The 24,691-nt window shown below is 41.3% G+C and overlaps 1 protein-coding gene across 2 annotated transcripts; it reads left to right on the forward strand.

Moving 5' to 3' along the window:
- Positions 1 to 994: 994 nt before the first annotated feature.
- grm3 (glutamate receptor, metabotropic 3) lies at positions 995 to 23,284 on the forward strand (the record flags this gene model as incomplete). Of its 2 annotated transcripts, none has more annotated exons than XM_080504396.1 (11): positions 995 to 1,291; positions 2,542 to 2,685; positions 5,310 to 5,579; positions 6,029 to 6,629; positions 14,031 to 14,273; positions 14,382 to 14,571; positions 14,848 to 15,157; positions 15,256 to 15,449; positions 15,642 to 15,774; positions 20,380 to 20,557; positions 23,160 to 23,284. In XM_080504396.1, the coding sequence occupies exons 1-11, from the start codon at positions 1,013 to 1,015 to the stop codon at positions 23,234 to 23,236; spliced, it is 2,619 nt and encodes an 872-aa protein (XP_080360522.1). In that variant the 5' UTR covers positions 995 to 1,012. The 2 variants fall into 2 exon arrangements, with proteins under 2 accessions (XP_080360522.1, XP_080360523.1); XM_080504397.1 differs by having other exon boundaries at positions 1,007 to 1,291; positions 20,380 to 20,575; positions 23,160 to 23,236.
- Positions 23,285 to 24,691: the final 1,407 nt, after the last annotated feature.

Consider the following 24,691-nt stretch of genomic DNA (forward strand, 5'->3'; position numbering starts at 1 on the left):
TGTTGTTTATTGTTGGCCTCATTGTTGTCAGATAGCTTCTTTCATGGTGAATTGCATTCAGTCCTCACACTGTAATTATACCACGAAGATGATAAAACACACACGCGTGCACACACACACACATGCGTGCACACACACACACACACACACACGTTTGTACACTCCAGGGTATAAACTCATGGACAAGCAGAGAATTGTTGAAACAGAGATCAGATTAGAGAAGCTTTTCTGATCTGTGGCATGAGAAGACTGCGCTCATGTATCAACCAGCCATCTAAGCTGGCTTATCCTGATACAACCAGGGGCGGACACACACACACACACACACACACACACACACACACACACACACACACACACACACACACACACACACACGCACACACGCGCACGCACGCGCGCGCATGCGCGCGCACACAGTGTAAGGAAAACTTTACAGGGTGATGTAAAGGAGGAGGAGATTGGAGAACAGTGGGGTGCCATTTGCAAACAATTCCATCTCTTTTAGTCATGGCGTTGGCTGTGAAACCGAAATGACTTTAAGCGCTTGTTAACAGCATCCCCAAACTCCACTGAAGGTCTGATTTGCTGTCTTTATACTTCACGGTGACACTAACAGAAGTACTTTATCGCGCACCTCCCGACAGCTTTGTGATTTGTCCTGTGGCATGTGGGCTGATTGTATTTCACCCCCTCTCCCCTCTCTTCTCTCTCACCTGTCCTCTGGAAACAGAACTGATGTCCAGATGGTGTGCCCCTCCATGTGCGGTCCAGTCCAGCTCTCCCTGACCGTTTCACGGGCCACAAATCGACCCAAGTATCCACGGCCGCTGCTTGACACAACCCCGCCCCGCTCTGTACGCCTCACTCTTAAACCCGCACCCCCTTACCTTATTGACCCCTCACTTCCCTCTTGCTCACACTCTTTCAAGCCTACCCTCACGTTCTGACAACCCAATCCCTTTCTGAGCGCAACATGGTGGTCGGGCGCATTCCCACTCTAGTTTTGGTCATGATGTGTCAAGGCGCCTTGCTGTCAGACCCACCTCAGTCACGACGGGAGATCCGCATCGAGGGTGACCTTGTGCTCGGCGGCCTGTTCCCAGTGCATGAGAAAGGAGCCGGAATGGAGGAATGTGGCCGCGTCAATGAGGACAGAGGCATCCAGAGGCTGGAGGCCATGCTATTCGCCATAGATCGAATCAACACAGACAAAAATTTGCTGCCAGGAGTCTCCCTTGGAGTCCACATCCTTGACACCTGCTCCAGAGACACCTATGCACTGGAGCAGGTGGGTGAGCGTCAGGAATGTAGACACATCAGCATGTTTCTTATTAGTTAGTTAATATGGACATTATATGATTGCGCATCTATGTTAGCGGAGCGTTTCTTCATTTTCCCTAATCTAAATTTTATCCTGCCTTCTAATAAATTAAAATTCTATTCATTATGTGTGTAAGGTGTAATTTTAGATATGTAAATCTAAAGCTGTTCACAGCAGCTTTCACTTGTGGTTAATTAAAAATGTGATCACATCCAGAAGATATTTATAAGACATAGATGACAACTGATGAAATTGTAATATCTTTGGCATATCTTTTATGTTTTCTTAATTGAGTATTTTAATTTTTACCCCATGTATTTTACATGCTTAAATGTTGGATGAACAACAATGGTCCAAACAAACTCATCCTCAACAAAACTAATGAAATTAAAGAGATATTTTATTTCAGATATTTTTCTGTTTAATGTTGTACTCTATTGAGTTAACCCTGCCTTTACCTGTGAATGCTGATATAATTTTTCACAGCAAAGTTAGAATACAGCACATTTATAGAATAAAGTTTGTCTAATTAGCTAGTTGTTGTCTTTACTGGACGACTTGAACTTTTACAACGTTTTGTATTCTAAAAAGTTTCCCAACTCTTTGCACTGTCAGATCAGAAGTGAAAAGTACAATCTTTCCATTTTAAATTGAGAAAAAGTATGACAACTGAGCCGTTATGAGTCATTATAATGTAATATTCAAGTGGAATAAATGGACCCCAATGCTTTACTATAGCCACAACAGGTGAACAATCTTGTCTTAAATGATAACAGTTAAACCTCGATGAGTATGAGAGATTGAAGCTATATCCAATCAGGGAAATGAGCCACATCAAAAAATGCACAGCTCTTTTCCCTCAGGGGACGATTTCCTCTTCATCTTAAGAAAAAAAAACTAAACAAAAGAAAATGAAGAAGCATGTTATTGCTGCATGACTTAGGGCTAGATACATTTAGTAATCTTATACAATTCATCACTTGTTCGTCCACAGACCATAAATATGCTCTAATCTGCTTTTGTCTCAGTCGAGTTCATTTGTCATTTGGACCCTGTACTGAAAGCATTATGAAGCCCTTGTGTATAGCAATGGCAGCGTATGGTCCCTTCCAAAGACAAAAATTTAGCATTGTAAAAAAAATAGACAAATATATATTTATGCCTTTATATTAGATTGTATTTCTTACAATTTATCTATGTGCTTTTTGCCAATGCAGGCACTGGAGTTTGTAAGAGCGTCGCTCACCAAGGTGGATGACACAGAGTTCATCTGTCCGGATGGGTCTTACGCTCTGCAGGATGACAGCCCACTGGCTATTGCAGGAGTCATTGGAGGATCCTTCAGCAGCGTTTCGATACAGGTAGTATTGGATGATCAGTGATATACAAACATTATTCATTATCGTCTGCTTTAAACTGTCTTGCGAGCCACTTTTCTCTTCCTTTACTCAACCATGCACATGTGTCTTGGAACCATCATGCAATGGCTGGCGTCCAGTGACATGTTCCAGTTTCTATGCTTCTGTGTTCTGTGACTTTGTGTGAGTTTGGATGTGTGCGTGCGTTCGTGCGTGCGTGTGTGTGTCTTTCTGCGCATGCATGGGCTTGATTCTTGGAATCAAGTTCCACTAGTGTGTTCATGTGTGTTTCCCCAGCTCATGTAGCTCTTGTCACCAAGCTGGGTGATTTGCATAGTTTAGCATAAAACCTCCTTCTCCCTTACTCCTCTGTGACTGCACAAAAGCCTCCTCCTATCAGTCCTTAAATCCCTAATCTCGGCAACTGTCTTTCTGTCTTCTCTTTCTAGTCTTCTCTTTTTCCTTTCACTCTCCGATTTTATGTATAGCTTTTTATCCATCCCTCAAATCTTTTCTCTGCTCTTTCTCATCACTTCTCTTTTGCCTTCATCTTTATACACATTAAGAGGCATCCCTCTGGCTATTTGGGGAGAGCTCAGTGTATGCTGACCTCAGCCCCCTTTATTCTCCTCCTCCTCCTCCTCCTCCTCCTTCCTGGGGCAGCCATTGTTAACATATACGCTCTGCCTCTTGTCCTTCATCACGCATAATAATTGTCTTTTTTTGAGCAGTTCATTCTTGTTGCCCTTTTCTTGCTATTCCTGTTGTTCTTACCTGTTTATTCTGAGGATATCGCTGTTTTGCGAGACCTGAACTGTGCTATTTTTTGATCTGGTGCCAGTGCAGCTAACCCAACTAGTTCTTCATGTGTCTCTACTTGGCCAGTCTCTCTGTTGCTTCCAAATGAAGTAATTGGGAATTATTTTATGTTTAACCATGCACAACTAAACTTACATGCCTTGAAGGCATTTATTCAGCAGGCATCATTTCTCCCTTCTACCCATTCATATGTGGGCACATATCTCTGCATTTGTGTGTGTGTGTGTGTGTGTGTGTGCGTGCGTGCGTGCGTGCGTGCGTGCGTGCGTGTGTGCGTGTGTGTGTGTGTGTGTGTGTGTGTGACTTGCATTCCAAGCAGAAAACATACAGCACCCCTCCACTGCACCATTTTTCCTCCTTCTCTTTCATTTCCTACGGAGTGTATTTCTCTCTCCCTCTCTCTCTCTCTCTCTCTCTCTCTCTCTCTCTTTTTCTCTCTTCCCCTCAAAGACAGCAGCTTTGACTAAAAGAGTAAAGGCTCCATGTTCCCTCACACAGGCCTCATACACACAGTAGTTGTGGTCGTTGTCCAGTGGCAGGGAGTAGAGCAGTGCAGTTACATTTTGCAGTGTGACCTTCCATGACATTAAAGTCACCTGCCAACCTAAAAGCATAAACCGGGAAAAAGAACTATAAACAACTATCAGGGTGTGTGTGTGTGTGTGTGTGTGTGTGTGTGTGTGCGCGCGCGTGCATGTGTGTATGTGTGTATGTGTGTATGCATGCATCGTGCATGCATGTGTGTGTGAGTGTGTTTTCTAATCTCCTACATTATTAGTCTAATGAGATTCCGACATGTTGTCAAAACAGCTCATCAACTGCGCTATGAATGAAATATAGAAAAGCCCAGAGTGATGCGCTCTAAAAGGATTAAACAGAGGAAAGAACAGAATGGCTTTGCAGTGTGTGTTCATTTGCGTGTGTGTGTGCATGTTTGGTTTTGTATGTTTGCATGTCTTCGTGAGCATGAGTGTGTCTTACATTTCCCATTGTTTGTATGGCATCTGTGACTAAAATTGCAATGAAGAGAACATGACTGAACCCCAATCAAAAGTGAAAGGGAATATTATATGGATACCACTAGACCCCAGATGATGTCCATCATTAATGAATGAGTCAGTGTTTCATTGAATTCTATGGTATGGGAGCGTGCGTGCGTGTTTGGGTGGGTGTTTTAATATTGTTGCAGGGACCAAAATCAGCTTATGCATGAGAGTAAGTATCCAGAAAATGAATCCAAGTGGGACATCAACATGAGTGTGTTTTGTCTTATTTTTAATCATATTCATGTGTGCTTGCCGCAGTAGGTTTTATCTTCCTGCGATCACATTATGCATGAAATTAGCTGTAATATTTAGATACTGCGTGTATTTTGGTAAATCGGATGCTTAATTCTATTGCAATGTTTCTAAAAATGTACCAACACCCAAACAGTTTTGCTCATCTTCCACTGTTGCAGTTACTACTACAACTGGCAGCTAGAAGCTAAAGTCCCTTGAAAACAGCCTCTTTTGCCACAGTGGAATATGTGAGAAACAAACAATAAAGGTTTCACAATTTTTATTGTGTAGTATAATGAGCATTGATGATATATATTTGATTTCACTTCGCAGGTGTTGTAGGAGTGTTGAACTAATCTAAATCTAATGTCAATCTGAAGAGATTCAGAGGCAACAGATTCTGTGCAGCAGGATTTAGTTAATAAGAACCACTGCTCTAGACAATCAGTGATATTTTAGTTTTGAAAAAGTTGCTTTGAAATTACTTCTCTGGCATTTTTCTCACTTTACTGCATCTCTCCCCCCCAGGTTGCCAATCTTCTCAGGCTCTTCCAGATCCCTCAGATAAGCTATGCTTCGACGAGTGCCAAGCTCAGTGACAAGACACGCTACGATTATTTTGCCCGCACTGTGCCCCCCGACTTCTACCAGGCCAAAGCCATGGCCGAGATCCTCCGCTTCTTCAACTGGACATATGTGTCAACAGTGGCTTCGGAGGGAGACTATGGCGAAACTGGCATTGAGGCATTTGAACAGGAAGCCCGCATGAGAAACATCTGTATTGCCACCTCAGAAAAGGTATATTTTATGAGTATGAGTTTGTGTCTGCACTCCAGTCTGTATGGATATAAGCAACTGCAGGACAAAAAAGAAGTTAAAACTTTAATCTTTGATGTCACCCTGATGTATGGCCTGAAGCTGCAATGGAAACAATGAGCAGGAAGCCAAATTTGTGAGCTTATAGAAGTTCATCTTTATGTCTTATCTTGTCTTATGCTCAGATGTGGTTTAATAATACACTGGTGTTATCAGCTGTGAACCAGAAAATGAAAGCTTATCTCCAAGAACTCATTCTATGCACTTCCACACTCACATTTTTCATCTCATTTGCAACGGAGATGCACGCCTGCATGAGGCTTTGCTTATTTTCTATCTGAATGATTATAACACATTATTTTAAACAGCTCCTTTTAGATTTGAAGGAGCATGTAGATAAGTACTTGCATTATGGTCTCTTTTCTGTCCAGGTGGGACGTTCAAATGCTAAGAAGTCCTATGAAGCTGTGATCCGTCAGCTCCTCCAGAAGCCAAATGCTCGTGTGGCTGTCCTTTTCTTGCGGAGCGACGATGCCAGAGAGCTGCTGGCAGCAGCTGCCAGACTTAACACCTCCTTCATCTGGGTGGCCAGCGATGGCTGGGGTGCACAAGAAAGCATTGTTAAGGGAAACGAGGTCACAGCTGAAGGAGCCATCACACTCGAGTTGGCTGCCAATCCCATCGCAGAATTTAACCGCTACTTCCTCAGTCTGGACCCTGTCAAAAACCTTCGGAATCCCTGGTTCAAGGAATTCTGGGAGCAGCGGTTCCAGTGTTCCTTTGGAGGAGGAGCTGTGGTATTGGGAGAGACACCGCTGCCACCATGTGACATGAACTTGTCAATGGACAAAAACAACTTTGAACCAGAGTCTAAAATCATGTTTGTGGTGAATGCGGTGTATGCTATGGCTTATGCTCTCCACAATATGCAACGGAGCCTGTGCTTCAACACCACCAAGCTGTGTGACAGCATGAAGGCCCTGGATGGCCGCAGACTCTACAGGGATTACATCCTGAATGTCAGCTTCACAGGTAAGAGAACTGGAGCATGTCACAGAGAATGAAGAGTCCTAGATAAGCTGGTCAAGGCGCATAAAGAGTGAAAACAAGTGGATGATGGAGAGTAGGTTTGGGAGGAAACTGGAAAGATATCAGAAAATGGGAATGTGTGAATAATGCCTTGTTAACAGTCCTCAAGTGAACAACACAAGAATGTTGTCCTTCTCCTGAGCCAAAACTGCCAAGCCACTGAACATAAAAAGTACTGAGACAAATCCGCTTAATTGCTACATATTGTCAGTGCCAGAATGCCATTGACACCTTTTACCCATGCGTAATTGATACGACACTACAAAGTTGCTTTGAGGAATAAGAGCTGCAGTTAATCCGTCCTCCATATTCTTCCCTCTTGCACTAATGAGATTGTGTGTGTTATAATAGCTCCTATAGCACGCTGCTTGTCTGTCTGTCAGTCTCTGTAGAGTTGGGAGAGTAAAGACAGCGGATTGGCTTGACTGACAGATGGTGCACAAAGGAAGCGTTATAAATAAACTGCTGTGTCTCAGGGACTGACACAGGTTTAGAGGTGCTTATTTCTCCACCAACCGTGACCAGGAGCAGACATCAAAACACCCCGACAAACAACTCTAACGCGGCAGCTTTGCCACAGAATGCTTAGGGAGGCAGAGTAAGACGAATGGCTGGAGGATGAGAGAATGACATTACATTTGGAAGGATGGGGAACGAGGCTTACAGATAAGACTGACAGGCACGCTAACATGAGAAAAGAGAGTTTTGGGGGAAAGGTAAAAGACGGTAAGACAGAAAAACAGATAGGGATGGAAGGAGGGAAAGAACAAGTGAGCACCGAGGCAATTCCAGAGTGGGCCAGCATGCGTCAGCACAAGAAGAGGAATCTCTTTGAAACTCCCCATCTTCATTTCTGCCACAAATCAAAGGACGTAGAGCATTTCTGTACGAGACGGAATGAAGGAATGAGTAGAATATAGAAAAAAAAGAAATAGTCAAAGCAATTTGCAGTCACTGCCTCCACTTGGTGAAGGTGATACTACTCTGTTATTGGATACATAGAGAGAGGCGGGTGGGATAGAGATGCACATTCACAGCAAGGAAGTTTTAAAACACTGAGTGAGTTTTGGGAAAGAAGAGAAGAAAGGGGAGGAGAAGGGGATCCCTTTGTGGCAGCTCTCTATCTGATCATCCGTCCCCCTTACATTCTCTCTTACCCATGTCCCTCCATTCTTTTCACCATGGATGCATGTCCATGAGGCGCTTGTCTTTCTTCTGCAGTTGGAAAAGAATAACAGCATGTACAAGGTTCCTGAGTTCTTTACAGCTCAGTGGCAGTGACTGATGCAGACTGAGAGACAGCTGTGTTGGCAAGGATGTATTCTGAGCGCCTGTATTGATGAGAGCAAGAAATTATGAGGATGGCAGTAGAGTTTAGCTGGATACTGTAGCAGGGGTTTCTTCTGAGTTGTTGGTTAGCCCTGAATGACTCACTCTCACTGCTGTACATATACATCTTTCCATCTATGGTATGTAAGGAGGAAGCTGAGGTGAGTTGAGGTTGAAATGTAGAGAATAAATACTGCAGCATCACCATCCGCAGTGCTCTCAGTCTGAACTGTAGCAGACGAAAAAACCAACACTGTTCAGCGCTCTGTATCGCTCTCTCCCATCTCCGTCTCCTGTTTGTTGCACTGCCGTCACGTCAAAGTTTGATTTTCCTTATGTCATTATGTTTGAAATGTCCTGTCCCTTCACTTTAATGTCACCACTCAGTGAGCTGTATCCTCCAAATGGGTGTAGAGTTTTACTGTTAGTGTATGTAGCACACTGAGGCAATATGCTGTGTGGTTTGGACAGTGTTTTCATATGCATCTCTCCTCATCTAGTCTCATCTCGCTAGTTGCTATGGTAATGAAGCTGACTCTATTGCCAATTGTTGATCTGGTAGATCATGGCAACTGCTCCATACAAACTAGTAATTGGCTCACAGACATATTTGTGTGGTTTTATTAGGCCTTGGTGCGTACTTCAAACACAAAACACAGACATACATACACAAGAGATACACGCAAACACGTGCAAAAATAGTCAGCTTTATTTTTTTTATTTTTTTTTACTAGGAGGTAGCTTGAAATGGTTGTTTTTCCACCAGTGTGAAATTGCAGACACCCCCAACCCACACACTTCTCAAAGCCATCATTCAACTCCCACCCACCCACCTCCCCGATCTGCAGCAAGCACACACGCATGCAGTCTTCTGTTCAAATAGTGGCGATAGATGTGATAGTGTGTGTGTGTGTGTGTGTGTGTGTGTGTGTGTGTGTGTGTGTGTGTGTGTGTGTGTGTGTGTGTGTGTGTGTGTGTGTGTGTGTGTGTGTGTGTGTGTGTGTGTGTGTGTGTGTGTGTGTGTGTGTGTGTGTGTGTGTGTGTGTGTGTGTGTGTGTGTGTGTTAGCAGAGGCGGTGTGCCTTCAGGGCCATATTGAGCAGAGAGCTCACTGCAACGTTTAGATGCTAGAGAACAACCTTCACTCATTCTCTCCCTCTGTCTCAATCTTTCTGTTTTTGTCACTCTTTCTCTCTATCTTTATCACTCCATCTCTTCCTCTCTGTATCTCTCAGTCTGCTTTCACTTTCTCACCCAGAAAGTCTCTCTCTCTCTCTCTCTCTCTCTCTCTCTCTCTCTCTCTCTCTCTCTCTCTCTCTCTCTCTCTCTCTCTCTCTCTCTCTCTCTCTCTCCACATTCAAAAACAGCACATCCCACTCAGACTTCACAAGGTTGCTCTCCTGCCTCCTCTGCCTCTCTGCACCGGTCTGTTCCTCCAGTCCTTCACTTCTCTCCATCCATCCTTCACCTATTCTCTATTGATTCTTCCTTCCAAAGGCTTTCCTCCATCTACGTATCTCTGCTGCCATGGCATTAGTTTCTTGCATTGCTGGTATCGCCCTTGTATTCTTCTCCTCTTCTCCCTTGTCACTTCCCTCCTCTCTTAGCGCTTATCTTGTCTCCTGGCTCATCCTCCGTCCCCACACCTCCCGATTTTGGCCCGCCATTCCATTCTTTTGTCTCCTCTATCGCAACACCTTTCCTTCAGTCAAGTCTCAGCACTTTGCTACTGCTCCTTCTCTGTTATAGATTCCTTTGCCTTATTCTTGTCTTCCTTTTCTCCACCGTATCTGTCCTCTGCTCCCATGTGGTCTGTTGCTCTGTGGCCTGGGCAGTATCTCCATCCCTGAGGAGAGAATCTCTCGAGAGAACACATACAGCTAATGTGATCTGTCTATGTGTGCACTTGTGAATGCACTACTACATGCACATAATCAATGCAAACACACACACACACACACACACACACACACACACACACACACACACACACACACACACACACACACACACACACACACAGACACACACACAAAGGAAGAATCCAGCCACTTTCTCTGAGTCTGTATGCTTCTCACTTTTAGATTACTTATTCCTACTTATTCCTCCCAAGCCCCTTTGCCTCCTCTCTCCCTCTTTGCCTTTAATACCCACAATCCCCCTTGGGCTTCGCTTTAGCCCGACATGGCCAAGAACATAATTAATTTCTCAGCTTCTGAATGAAAAGCCTGTTTTCACCATGCTTCTAATTAAGCTGAAATAATAAGGTGTTACTTGAGTTAGTGGGAATACAAAAAAAAAAAAAAACGTTTTAAAGGTTTATGGTTTAGCTGTAGTTTCTCACACCTTACTCTGTACTTTGTAATTTTATCTCTTTGCATTCACAGAATGACAATGTAAATATTCCTTCACATTTTGTCAGGAGTCCAAACATGTTGACTTAAAAAGTAAATTCTCTAGCAGCATTTCTTTTACAATACTTACAGCAATACAACATGCATGGTTTTTAGGTAGAACGTCACTGAAGTGGCACAGTTCACCTTTGGGTGCTAACAACACCTCACAGGCATTAAAAGTCAGTGAGAGCTGGAAGTGGTGCTGAAGGCAGTGCTTGCGATGAGTCCCAGCTGGACTGGACTGGGCCTGTGGGAAGCATCGTATGGATGAGGTGACACAGAATCATTTATCTTCAATGTTATAGGCCATTGTACTGAATGTGTTAAGACACCGCAGGAAACCCTTCTGCTGTTTGGGAGCAGTCACCACATTCAATTCTTTAAATAAATGAGCAGGTTCAGTTCATGGTTCATCAACATTACATCGGGCTCGAGCATGCAGCAGAACGATGCCCAAGGGACAAATTTCCTTTTGGTCAATCCATTCAATCATTTTTTTCTGTTTCTGTTTCTTTTTCTTTTTGCAGTTTACAAATCTAATCCATTTTGAAATATGTCAGCATCATCAACGGATTGAGGAGCCTACCTGACATGTGATCCTGTCATTGATAGTTCCTTGGTGATCACTTGCCATATTTTAGTGTCAATCATAGAGCTGTAGTGACGACCCAAAACAAATACAAAAAGTCACGGAAGGTAGTTTAATAACAAGACTGTTTCACACGCATTAAAAAAAAATAGAACATAAATACTGTTTTATATTGGATATAATCCAATATTTATTGTTTCATTCAATTCATTAATTGCTGTGTATTAAAATAAGTATGATACCATCATCACAATGGCAATTTAGGATTTTTAGTTTTTTGGACAGAAAAGAAACTGAAACGTCCACCTTCTATCCAAACTATAAACAGCTCAAAGTTGTGACAAAGTCAAAGCCAGTTTTCGCTCACATCAGGCACAAGGTAAAGCCCATCACAGGGGTTGCAGAGAAAGGCATTTACACACTCAACTACAACCTCTCAAATAACCTAACGTACATGTTTTGGGGTGTTTTTCTATTGAGCACAAGCATCATCAAGATCCGGGCACAGACAAGTATGACATGCAAACTCTAGACAGCGCCACACCAAGCCTAACCAGTGTGTTCCCACAGCCAATCACTACACCACTGTACAGATTCAACTAAAAGACCAAGATAACCCACATAAAACAACTGAGCCCATCTGTTGGATTGCTCAGTCAGAGGGTGGCATTTTTCATGTACACAGCAACAATCATCATTGTTTGTTTGTTTGTTTGTTTTTTTGGTTGGTCTCAATCTCCATTTTTGCTGCAATAACAATTTGAACCTTAATCAAAATTAAGATTGAACTTGGTGCTCCAGGAGGATGGAATCAACTTTTTCAACATTGAATAATGCTGCTGTACTACAGCATTTACCAAATTATTCTTATTGCTGATGTACTGATACCTGCCAATGTGAACACGAGCATGTCATCATAATCACTGTGAGCCTGATGGCATCTCAATTGTAAAAGTACAACCTCACATTGCTGCAAGTGTAACTGGAGATTTAGTCTTGTCAAAACAGAAATGATCCTTCAGCTGCTTCAGCATTGTGCTTTCTTAATTTTGGTTCCAGTGAACGATGAGGAAAGACAACATTACCTGTCCATCAAGGAACTGCTCTGTCTGTCCTGGCTCTCTGCGGTCGGCAGAGACTTGGTGGCCTTCACCGGCTCTAAGTTGCACCCTCATACACATTCTTGATAAGCCTTTCTGTCTTGTCAGCAAGGTCACCAGTGTTGGCAATAGGGAGAAATCCCCAGCCCTCTGAGTCTATTTCACTTTGACTGGGATCTGCTAGGGGAAGTGAAGGGCAAAACCGCACCTTCAAAGTCTGTAGACCAATGCTGTTATCTCTTTAGTCAATATTACACATAATTACCACATGCTGCTAATTAGGCTTCAGCACACATCCATGGTCTTAATAAGGTGCAGTTATGATAATTAGCTCGTGGCAGAGTGTTTCTGTAAGTGTGTTTGGGTGTCTGGAAGGAGGACCGCTTGGCTTGTCTCATTCCTCGGTGTTATTAACAGACTTTATTATCTGGCAACTTGTGGAATAATGGTTTCATATCTCCTCTGCGTCTCAAGATATTATCTCCATCGTCTTATTGAAATCATTTTCATTTAGTTGTCACTGAAACATTTAGCTCCAAAATCAAAGAAGATTTGACACTTAGAATTTCCTGTGACAGAGGCAGAGAGGAGGAAGATAGAGGGTTGTGCTGTCTCTGTGATTTATGGATTTCATAAACCCTAACCCCCTCTGCTGCCATCTGACACGCCATTCTTCTCTGAACACACTGAGCTCTCACAACAATAGCACAGCTTTAGCCTTTGTCGGAGATCCATGCGCGTACGTACATACATTCACACTTGCACGCCACTAACAGCAGGGTCAGAGCTTTGGTTTTTCCAGCACAGCCTCCCACAGCGCTCAGAGCAATACCATAGCCATCACACTGTAAAGTAAAACCTAATGGAGCTTCCACACTCACTTGTGTGCACATCTTCACACAAATGCACACTCTCTTGCCCAACAGCTTATTTGCACTCTGTATTCTGATTCATTCCACTGATCGCAAGCTGTATGTATGGTGAATTAATTTGGCTTGTGATTTCTTCAGTTACCCCAAGACACAGAGATATGAGGAAGGCAGCACCGTATTATAAACGCTGCTTCACTCTGAAGACCGAGAGCCTTGTTATACGTTGAGGAGTGATGCCTTATGAAGCGGACATACACTGAGCTGTCCCTCATCACATCATAACTTGACAGGCAGCTGCATATAATGTACAGGTCTGTGTATCATGCAACATAGTCGATTGGTCTGCTGTAAAGGCAGAAGTGCCTCTGTCGGAGTGAATTCAACTTTGTCTGGTTCGGTCCGCGACTGTAACGCATCCAGAAGTTACTTTTTTACTGAGACCACAGCCCTGCATTTCTCTTATTTATCTAGTGGTTTTAGTATCCTGCCAGTTTTACAATCTCCTCTGTTCCCACATCCTCAGGGGCAGATGGTAATCTTTTCATAACAACATGTATACAAACCAATTTGGCAGTTTCAGCACTGCTTTCGTCATAGAAGAGACCCAGAGGCTAATTCTATCCGTGTGTGGGTAGCTATAGCATTGCCCAGGGATTCAATCCTCTGCTGTTATGCTTATACGACTTTATGGGCAGTTTGTTAATGATGCATTTGGTAATAAACTCAGACCAGAATTTAGACCAGTGAATTTGTCCTGATGTGACCTTAGAGAGGCCAATGATACTCACATCACCAAGCAACACAGGCATTTATAGCCTGTTAGAAAATACTTTTGTAACTGGCTGGTCTTCAGTAATGAAAACACCCTATGCTGCCTGTTCTGGACTCCAAAGGCTTAGCTGGGTATTGCTTATTGTCTGTCTTCACTGCTGCTTTTTAAAGAGCATCAATGAAGCTTCAATGGGATGCTTGTTTGTGATTGTTTGGCTTTGATCTCCTACTCCACTGGTTCTATAAAGTTTTTTTTTCTCACTCTTTGTCTCCTCTCACCCCCTCCAGCCCCTTTCTCGCCTCCAGGCAGTGAGACAGTAGTGAAGTTTGATTCCCAGGGGGATGGCATGGGCAGATACAACATCTTCAGCTACCAGCGCTCTGCCGATCGTTATGGGTATGTGCCAGTGGGCGAATGGGCAGAGAGTCTGAGTCTGAGCAGTGAGCTAATTCGCTGGCCCAGAGAAACAGTGCCCACTTCACAGTGCAGCGACCCCTGCGAACGCAATGAGATGAAGAAAATGCAGGCAGGTAGGAGAGAGAATTTCAACTATTTTCTTTTAGTTATAAGCAACATACATAGCAGCAGAGCCTTAAAAAGAAACTGCCACACTTTCCGTTCATCGTCCTGTTTCCCAGGTGAGTACTGCTGCTGGATCTGTACAGCCTGTGAGCCTCATGAATACCTGGCTGATGAGTTCACCTGCTCACCCTGTGCTCCTGGTCAATGGCCCACTGACGACCTGACCTCCTGTTATGACCTTCCTGAGGACTACATTATGTGGGAAGATGCTTGGGCCATTGGTCCAATTTCGATTGCCTGTGTAGGGTGAGTTTACCTTTGATTTCCTAAGTTAATCAGAAATATTAATAAGGTATGCCACGCATGCATCATGTGCAGAAATAGAAAATGACAGATGTAGCCTACAATAGAGGTAAACTAAGGATCAATTGTGGACCAAATATATGACTATCATCTTTCATGTCTTTAGATATAGAAGAGATAGAAATGATAGAAGATTACTTATGTATATGTTGTCATGCATCTCATAGTTTCGTTGACAATACAAACAGCTCCTAAATGGCAATAATTGTCTGTCTGCAGGTTCATGTGCACCGGTCTGGTGTTTTGGGTGTTTATCAGACACAACAACACACCTCTGGTGAAAGCATCAGGCAGAGAGCTGTGTTACATCCTCCTCTCAGGGGTCTTCATGTCCTACGCTATGACTTTCCTCTTTTTGGCCAAGCCCTCTCCTGCCATCTGTGCCCTGCGGCGCCTCGGGCTAGGCACGTCATTCGCTGTCTGCTACTCCGCCCTCCTCACCAAAACTAACAGAATCGCCAGGATTTTCAATGGTGTGAAAGACGGAGCGGGCGCAGTGAGACCACGCTTCATTAGCCCATCCTCTCAGGTAATTAATTGCAGCGTTGTGTCCATCCATCTACATCAGCCAGACAGATGATTGGATAGACAAACAGTAGATCTTGATGGGCTCCGCTTCTTTCGCAGGTGTTCATCTGTTTGAGTCTAATCTCCGTCCAGTTAGTGATGGTGTCAGTGTGGCTTCTGCTGGAAGTTCCCGGGACGCGGCGCTTCACGTTGCCAGAACGACGGCAGACTGTCATCCTCAAGTGTAACGTGCGCGACTCCAGCATGCTGCTGTCACTGGGATATGATGTGCTCCTGGTCATCCTGTGTACTGTGTAAGTGTCTCATAGCTGAATTGATGGACACTGACACTGCCTCTTCACATCAGTAACAGATGTGGCTGGCCCTTTGGTGAACCCCAAGGATTTTTTTTCTTTCATTTTGAAAAGTTTTGTTTTTGGTAGATTAGGTATTGACCTTTTCCTGGTGTTGTCTGTCTAATCAGAATTGCTGTTTTCTCTTTCTAGGTATGCCTTCAAGACCAGGAAGTGCCCAGAGAATTTCAACGAGGCCAAGTTTATTGGATTCACAATGTACACCACCTGCATAATATGGCTGGCCTTTCTTCCCATCTTCTATGTTACATCTAGTGACTACAGGGTATGCTCTCAAACAAACACACACATAATTTAGAGAGACATCGCTTCGACTATAAAGCAGCTGGCTATGATGCTAACCTCAGGCTATGTTCACATTTGTCCAGACTAAAGCAGAAAAGAATAGAAGAATTTAGTCTAGTTCTTTTTTTTTCTTTTTTTTTTCTCATTGATTTTTGTTTTGCTTTATAGCCAAAGTCAACTGAGCAGACAACACATTAGACACTTGTATAAAAGGTGTGATCTGTGACAACCTCAGAAAGGGAGATGGGTTGGCTGGAGGGAGAATTGTATTGTTCTTTGCATAAAGCACGCTTTATGGATGCTTTATGTGATGAACAAAAATGTACAAAATAATAAAATGATATAAAGTGCAAAACCATAAGAGTAACAGGTATGGTTGCAACGCTAAATATATTTATATATATATATATATATATATATATATATATATATATATATATATATATATATATCATGCTCGATAGAGGGTTTTTCTTTGAAACTGGAAAGTCAGACAGGTAGGTCCATATATATATATATATATATATATATATATGGACCTATATATGGACCTACCTGTATATATATATATATATATATATATGGACCTACCTGTCTGACTTTCCAGTTTCAAAGAAAAACCCTCTATCGAGCATGATTGCGCTACATAGAGGTTACAAAACACCTTTTCGGCATCCCTGAAGTGAAGATTTACTGCAGTCAGCTTCTGTGGCTCACTGTAAAACACAGCTGACAACATCTCAGGACTGCCAGTGACTGACTGATTGACAGGTTGAGTATTCTGATTCCAGCATTTTCACACATCTCGGCCAAGTCCCTATTGCATAATTCAGCCCCCCACAAAAATACTACCTTAAATTCGGTGAGCGAAACTTTCCACCTGTACGAGTGGAAGTCACTGTTGATCCAGCTTGGGAAGTGAGTATGCGTGCAGCCTCCCAGAGGATCTGAAATACACCAGACATGCTTTTGTATATGTTAAGTAGTAATGTTCTTTTTATCACTGGACTTTCAAATGTGACCTTATCGGTAAAAGTTTTTGGAATCCATAAGCATTTATGTCATTCCACCTGCTCCATTCATGGTTTTGCACTATAGTTCTTACTAACTATACCTATTGTAAAGTTTATAGTATTTACATTCATTTCACCTTTAGTTCTAAAAATTGTTTTCGTGAAATATTTACTAGTTTTATTCTCATTGATTTCTTTTTTGCAATGATTTCATCTAAATTTTTTTATATTGTAAGCCTCATGAGTCCTGACTCATTCATTAGAATGCCAGGCATTATCCAGCTTTCCTTTTTAACATGAGACTACATTCACGTCACATTTGATCTGAGAGTAAATAGCAGGAAATTCACTCTTTAGTGGGGAGACACTTCGATGAGAAGCAAATTGTTGCCTGCTTTTATGGCATTCACAACTATCAGGTTTAAGCAGAACGTGATTTATGTTGGGGTAAAGAGACCTGTGGGATTTCTCAAAAGCTCATTTTTGGTCATCAGTTGTAAAACTGCAGTAAGAAGTTCTTCATCTCATAATATATAACAAAGATCTGCAGCGGGGAGACGGCCCTTCTGACACCTGCCACTTCCGGTGTTTGGGCTATTTAGTTGTCTTTACTCCGTGGCACATTCACGCTTTGATGAAACTGTGCTAGAGTTTGTTTGGAAACTCACCAAAAGTTACTCTTCCTTGTTTGGTGCAGAGCAAGATTCGGATGGCAGCTTTCACGCCTCTACAATTGGACCACAATAACACAACAATCACACCACTGTTCATTTTAGTCTGACCAGATCTGCCAAGTGTGAACACAACCTTATGGAAACAGTGTGATTATTTTGGTACCATTCAGTTGCTCTCCTGTGATAATAGATAGACAGGCTGATATCATCATAGCAGCACATAAGAAAGCATCTATCCATCTTTTATACCACTTTATCCAATTTAGGGTGCTGGAATAAATCCCAGCTCACTATGGGCTGCCCCCTGAGCAGGCTGTCAGTCCTTCCTAATATGAGGCATATAGACTGAAAACAGAACAAAACATCATACCTGACTCATAGACTGAGCCAGTTACTTTTATAAAAGAACCAAATAATCATTGTTCTGGAAATACCTCTTTTTTTTTTATCATTATCTGCATTGAAACTCTGTGAGCAATTGTAGTCCATAAAATCATAAATAAAGATGCACAGGTGACAATAAAGGGACAGCACAGATGTAGGACCAACCTAAACAAGTTCAAATCCTGTTTGCAAACATCCAGGTTCCGCAGTGCTGGGGTGACAAACAGCATGCCTCTATCAAACTGCTGACACATGTCCAGATTTAACAGCAAAGGAGAGAGAGTGTTCACCACCTGAGCTCCACAAATCTTAAGCACACACACACACACACACACACACACACACACACACACACACACACACACACACACACACACACACACACACACACACACGCACACACACACACACACACACACACACACACACACACACACACACACACACACACACACACACACACACACACATTCACGTTATATCAAAGGGCACAAGAAGAGAGTGCTGATGGCAGGTTTGCTCATTTGATCCTTCATATAAGAAAATCTCTCTCTCTCTCTGTCTCTCTCTCTCTCACTCTCTCTCTCTCTCTCTCTCTCTCTCTCGCTATCTCTCTCTCTTTCTCTCACTCTCTCTCTTGAAATAGACTTCTTTTTTTTTTAAGATTCGTCAGGTACAGTCATAATAACACCAACATACCCGCCCACCCACTCACATAAGAATATACACTCACAGAGACATGGAAGGTTTGATTACTAATGTGTTCAACTGTCGATGTTGACTTTCAGGCACTTACAGTACTGATTATTGCAGCCTAAATAGGACACACGCCACACAAATCTCCACAGACCTGCGAACTAGAATGGGATCTCATGAAGTTTGCATTGATTTCATACAATAAATTGCAGAAAAATAAGTTAAAGCTACTAGTGAGAAAAGTTCTTTTTTTTTTAATTCTCTGTGGTCTCAGTTGATTGAGTCTTTTATTGATTGACTCTGTAATTGTTATCCTGTGGACTGTTACAAGGTAACAAGGTCTGCCTTACAAAGAGCCGTACACTCACTTTACAAGCCTTATTGGCAAAGGGAAAACATAGAGATCACTTATTATCCAACTTCAGCTGTATTAGTGTGCTCAGAATCATTTAATTACTGTTTTAAAGTGTTAGCTTACGGTCGAAGTACAACAACAATCTAAATATTCAGATACTGTTATGAATGTAAATAAAAGGAGAACTGAGTAATTTAAAAAAATGCATTTGATTTCACCATTTTATGGAAAATATTGGTTCATTTTGGCCCTAATGGCAAGCGACAATAAGAAAGTTAGAACAGAGGGAACGAAAATAGAGGGAACATTTGAAAAGTAATTAGTTGAATTGAAAACATTTCACTCAGGCGACACAATATAAATGGAGCATTTCTGAGAGGCACGGCTCAGATGTAAGTAGCAGAGGATCAACTGAGCCAGAGTTCTGCAACCTTTCCCATCAAAAAAAAGCCATTGTTGCCTCTTTCCACCAAATAAAATTCTTCCAGAGCCACAAAACATGTCATCAAGGATAAAACAGCTTATAAAGTTATTTATGTAGGTTTGCTCGATGTACATTCATAGCATTTAGAATTAATTCACCTGTTTTAGCCTTTGCAGCCAGTTTTAGCCATTTTTAATGTTTTAGCTGACTTGCTTACTGGGCTGGTTGGTTAATTGAGCCATTTTGACTTTTGACAACTTTTTAGTCATTATTTTAGCCATTTAAGCTATTATAATCATTTTTGCCTGTTTTTGCTCCATTCTTGATTTTCAAACATATTGGCCACTTTTCCTTTAGTCAATCTAGCTTTTCTTCTATTGTTTTTTTTTTTGTAATGTTAGCAGTTTGACACCTTTTTTTAAATAGTAAAATCAGCAGCTTTTGCTTTATGCACAATTTTAGCCACGAGAGTCTTTTGGTGAATAAAGCCAGGTATGCAAATAAAATGTTTAATAATCTTGATGAAAGTTTTTCTACGTATAACTGTCAGAAAGGTTCAGAGAGCATTTACAGACGTACTAAAGAGCCACAAGTTGCAGACCACTGAACTGAGCTGCATCATAAAACTAAAAATCCAGCCCAGGACTGTGGAGCAGCTATAGACTCCTCCATAAGACAAGAGCATTACGCTCCTAAAACTCCACCAGCTGCTCTGCTCATTTCCATGACTTTTATATGCTGTTGTTGAAAGAAGAAGTTAAGTGACACAATGGTATGATGGCCCCATCCTAACTATTTTGACATGTGTTGTGGCTGTCAAATCCAAAAGGAGCGAATATTTTATTCAGAAGTCTAAATATAAACTCATTTCTTATTCACAGTGGAACATAACAATGCAAATCAATGATTTTTGTTTACATCCAAAACAGCATCCCAGCTTCTTTTTTTTTTTAATCCAAGTTATGGTTGTAGTTCCTAAAGTCATCTGAAGTAACATGAAATTCAATCAAATCTCAGTGTTTCCTCCTTTACGTTGCAGGTTCAGACCACCACCATGTGTATCTCGGTGAGCCTGAGTGGCTTTGTGGTCCTCGGCTGCATGTTTGCTCCCAAAGTCCATATCATCATGTTCCAGCCCCAGAAAAATGTGACCAGCCACAGGCTCAACCTCAACCGCTTCAGTGTCAGTGGGGCTGCCAGCACGTACACATCACATGGTATGAGAACCACCTATAGTGATTCAATGTGTTTTTTTGTTTCCTCAAATATATTCATGGCACTACAGTGTTCTGAAATACATTTTAAATGTCCAATTACACTCCATTAGTTTCATTATTTACTGCATGTTGTTGAGTATAGCAGTGACTTACACCCACATTGAAATGCAAGGCCTGCAATTTGTTTTTTTACTACCACTTAACAGCCACTGCAGTCTTCCAACCATATCTTGTTGATGTCTCTATGTCGTTTGAAGGCATTTCGTGGTAAATACAAGTCAGTTTATGTCTTTTTGAGAGATTACTTTTTCAATGTTTCCAACTTTAAAAAAACAAAAAAAACATTAAAAAAGCATTTAAAAAAAAATGTTTTTTAACTGTAATTACTGCATGTGCACACTTTTGGTGTTACAACGAGGCAATGTCTCGCAGCACACCTCTCCATGTGAGATTTTAAATGTGTGTGTAAATATTCAATAATGTTTACCTACTCTTGCTCATATCGTTATATTTTGAAAAGGTATATGTCTTTCTGGCATTCACAGCATGTTTAAAATATACGTGCTGACTTGTATTGATATGTTTTGATGTGGTTCATTGGGGGATTAAGGTCTGCTTGGCATAATTATCTTGTAAAGAAAAAAAAAAAGCCAGACACCTTTTCACGCTCAGTTTTCTGGCTAACAGCTATAAATATATATTAGCAGTTTAAAAAATATATATATCTATACCTTATATAATAGCACAGAATAGAATTGAAATATTTTATTAACCCTGGAGGAAAACTCTTACCATCTCATCATTTATTCCAAAGAGCTCAGTTTGAAATTGATTTGTCCAAATCATTTTTACGGTAAGCTGACATGGGTGCACGTTTTGAATGTGGAACATGATTTTGCATCGGTGCTTTACATTGTAATCATCGGGTATGCGTCAGCTAAAACTTGTGGGGGGGGGGGTTCTTTTCTTTACTTTGACTCTGCACGGTAGTCTTACGGATGTTGTCTTCATTTCCACAGTTAGTCTTAACTACTACTTCTTAATGGCATTGTGGACAGTGGAAATTGCTACCCAGAAGCACTTTGCTATCTTTTTATAGCCTTTCCCTACCTGTTAGACATCACTTAGCTTTATTTTCAGATCTTTAGTCAGTTGCTTGAAGCAAGGAACGGCTGTTAAGGGTTTCTGCAAGGTTTTAAGATCCAGGATTTATCAGCTTCTGACAACTTGTAAATGTCACCCTGGGTCCCTAGAACATATTTAAGGTGGAATAAACGGAGGGCCAAAATGTTACAAAGATTGCAGTGCACACATTTTTACATATGCCTTGTATTCCTCTGCATATTATAATTTCCTATATCACAATGTCAGCTTACACTACGGGCGTCAATATTTTTGATTAGGCATTTGTTTTTATTTACTGTAATTACATCTCCCATAATGTTGGAAATCAATAATTAATGTTCTGCATGCAATTATTGTGATTCATTTTCCACAGACAAATTATTTATCTTTTAATTGAACCACAATTGACTTTTGTAAACTGTATATTCGGGCTTCAACAGAATTGGCGGTATTTAATATTCTGAATTTGTTTCAACTTTTCAAACTTGGTCAGTTTAACGGGAAACAAATATTAGAGATCTCATCCATAAAAATGTCACTCATTCACTCTTGAATTATAGCAATGTGTTAATAAGATGTTGCATAACTTTTTGATGCCGTCATTGGAGACAGAGACTCCCACTCCTGGGTTAGATTAATCCCTGAAGGCTATGAGGAATAAAGTCCCTCTCATCAAGGATTTGGCCTGAGGCATCCCACGCATGCTAGATGGGGTTCATATTAGGAGATCAAGCAAGCCATGACCAGTGCCGCACCCTCCGCACATCAAGACTTTCTCTCACTGCAGCCGCCCTCTTTTCTCTTGCTTTGTCATTGTGATGCCTAAAATATGGAAATCAGCAATATTTGCATGCGTGTGCTTGCACTATTTGGCCAATCAATATTGTACGAGGCACAGCCAATAAGGACATGAGTCAAATTTGGTTGAAAAATCAAATAGCCAATTCTGTAATCTGGAGTCTCTGCATACAAACAAAAATTACAACAGAGTGGATGTATTTGCATTTTATGATATGTAAAATTTGTTTCATCGGGGTATTCGGTCATTGCACCAATGTGTATAAATAATGAAAGAAAGAAAGAAAGTATTCCAATTTCATGGGCAACGATATTTCAATCAGTATCAAGATTTTATTTATTTATTTATTGTCCATGGACTCCAGCATCTCTTAACAATAATATCCTATATTGTGGAAAACATGATAAAGTCTGGAATTAAACAAAAATTACGACTTGGTGGGGGGGACTCCATCCTCTCACACTTTAAAATATCCTGGTTTAAAACTTGAAATGGATATTTTATTATATTTCATGTTTTATTTTCGATTGTATTTGCTGAAAAACTCCTTGAGTGATAGTTTTATTTACATAAAAAGGAAAGATTTGTTCCAGACTAATATTCACAAATGCTTTTTCTCCAGTTTCCCCCTGTAATTCTCCTCTCATTTCAGTCTTTTCATTGTGTGTCTTTTTCTAGCTTCTGTGAGTGCCCACTACGTACCAACAGTGTGCAACGGAAGAGAAATTGTTGATTCCACCACGTCTTCTCTGTGACCACACCCCTGTCTGCTCTCTAACTCTGCCCCTGCGACTGTTAGCCAACAACTGAACATTATTCCCATCCGCTATGTGTTCCCCGCCTCATGCACACATCCTTGCACTCACTCACATTAACATTAACGTTAACATGTGTACACAGACACGCACAAACAGGCAGACAAACTCCTTCCTTGTGGACTAGAACTGTATTGTTTCATAAATGTAGAAAGTGTGTAACTATAATTAAATTATTTTCTAGGGATGTATATACATGGAATCGACATTGTTGTATGTAGAGAAACAAAAGAACAAAAAAAAGTTTTTAGGAGGAACTTTTGGAGCCTTTGTTTTTGATAGCTTTGTTATGACGCTGTGTAAATAGACATGCGCTTTACTCATGGTAGGAGGGGCTGTGTCCCGTCAGTCTGGATGCACATTTGTGGCTCTGCTTGCCTCACCTGCAATACCCCAGAGACTTTTTATTGTCATGATTTTTTGTAGGTTCTCATTGTAATAACCAATTACGTATGCATTTCTATTGTGTATCTGTACATTTGTATATTATACTACTGATGGTTCAAACAGCACAATGTTGACAGTCTCGTAAGTCTAGAATGAATGTGGGCAGAATACTGGATAGGATCTAAGCACTAGAATGAACGTGTATAAAGAGGATTTCATCAAACTCTGACACTTTTAGTTTGAGAATTCATGTATTCACATCTTGATAGATGTGCTTTGCATCCTAGAGCTGAAAAAGAACCTATTGTGGCTGTTCTTTCTTTCTTTTCTTTTCTTTTTTTTTGTTTGTGCAGAAGAATATGTTTTGCTTTTGATACAAATGTTCAGTTTTTCTATTTCTAATCATGGAATCCCTTTATCTAAATGGCCATAGTTCCAGACATGTGTTCAACAAAGCAACAGTATCTCGCTCCCACTCTCAAACTGCTGTTTTATTTCTCTTCTGTGGGACTGTTGTAATGGATTTCTAATAATAATCATTAGCAGGGCTGAAAAGATGCGCCACAACAAATGCAATTCCTTTGCCTCCAAAATGTGGTCACAGACAGTGCTGCAGCAGTTCTGGCTTCTGGCAAATTTAAATCTGTGATTTATACGTTTTAATAAACTTCATCTCCTTCGATGACTGAAACACTAATGGAGGAAAATGATCTGCTTTGCTGAACACACGTTGAATTTTATTAACTACTGGGGATTGATAGCTCATGTTTATGTGCCCCCATAGATACAACATGTGGTGATGTTTTGAATATGGCTATGTGCCTTAATGTATGTTTGATAGCGCTCCAGGTAGAGGTTGTAAGAGATCCGTTTTTACATGCAGGCTGCAAATTCTGGTTTGGTAAATGTAAAAGTGGTCTTGATATAGCTTCAAGACAACACTAAACCAGTGAGTTTTAATCTCCTCCGGTCATTGATTGTTTACCTGCAGAATTGAAACAGTGACTC

Source organism: Blennius ocellaris (assembly GCF_963422515.1).
Source record: "Blennius ocellaris genome assembly, chromosome: 11".
Taxonomy (NCBI): Eukaryota; Metazoa; Chordata; class Actinopteri; order Blenniiformes; family Blenniidae; genus Blennius; species Blennius ocellaris.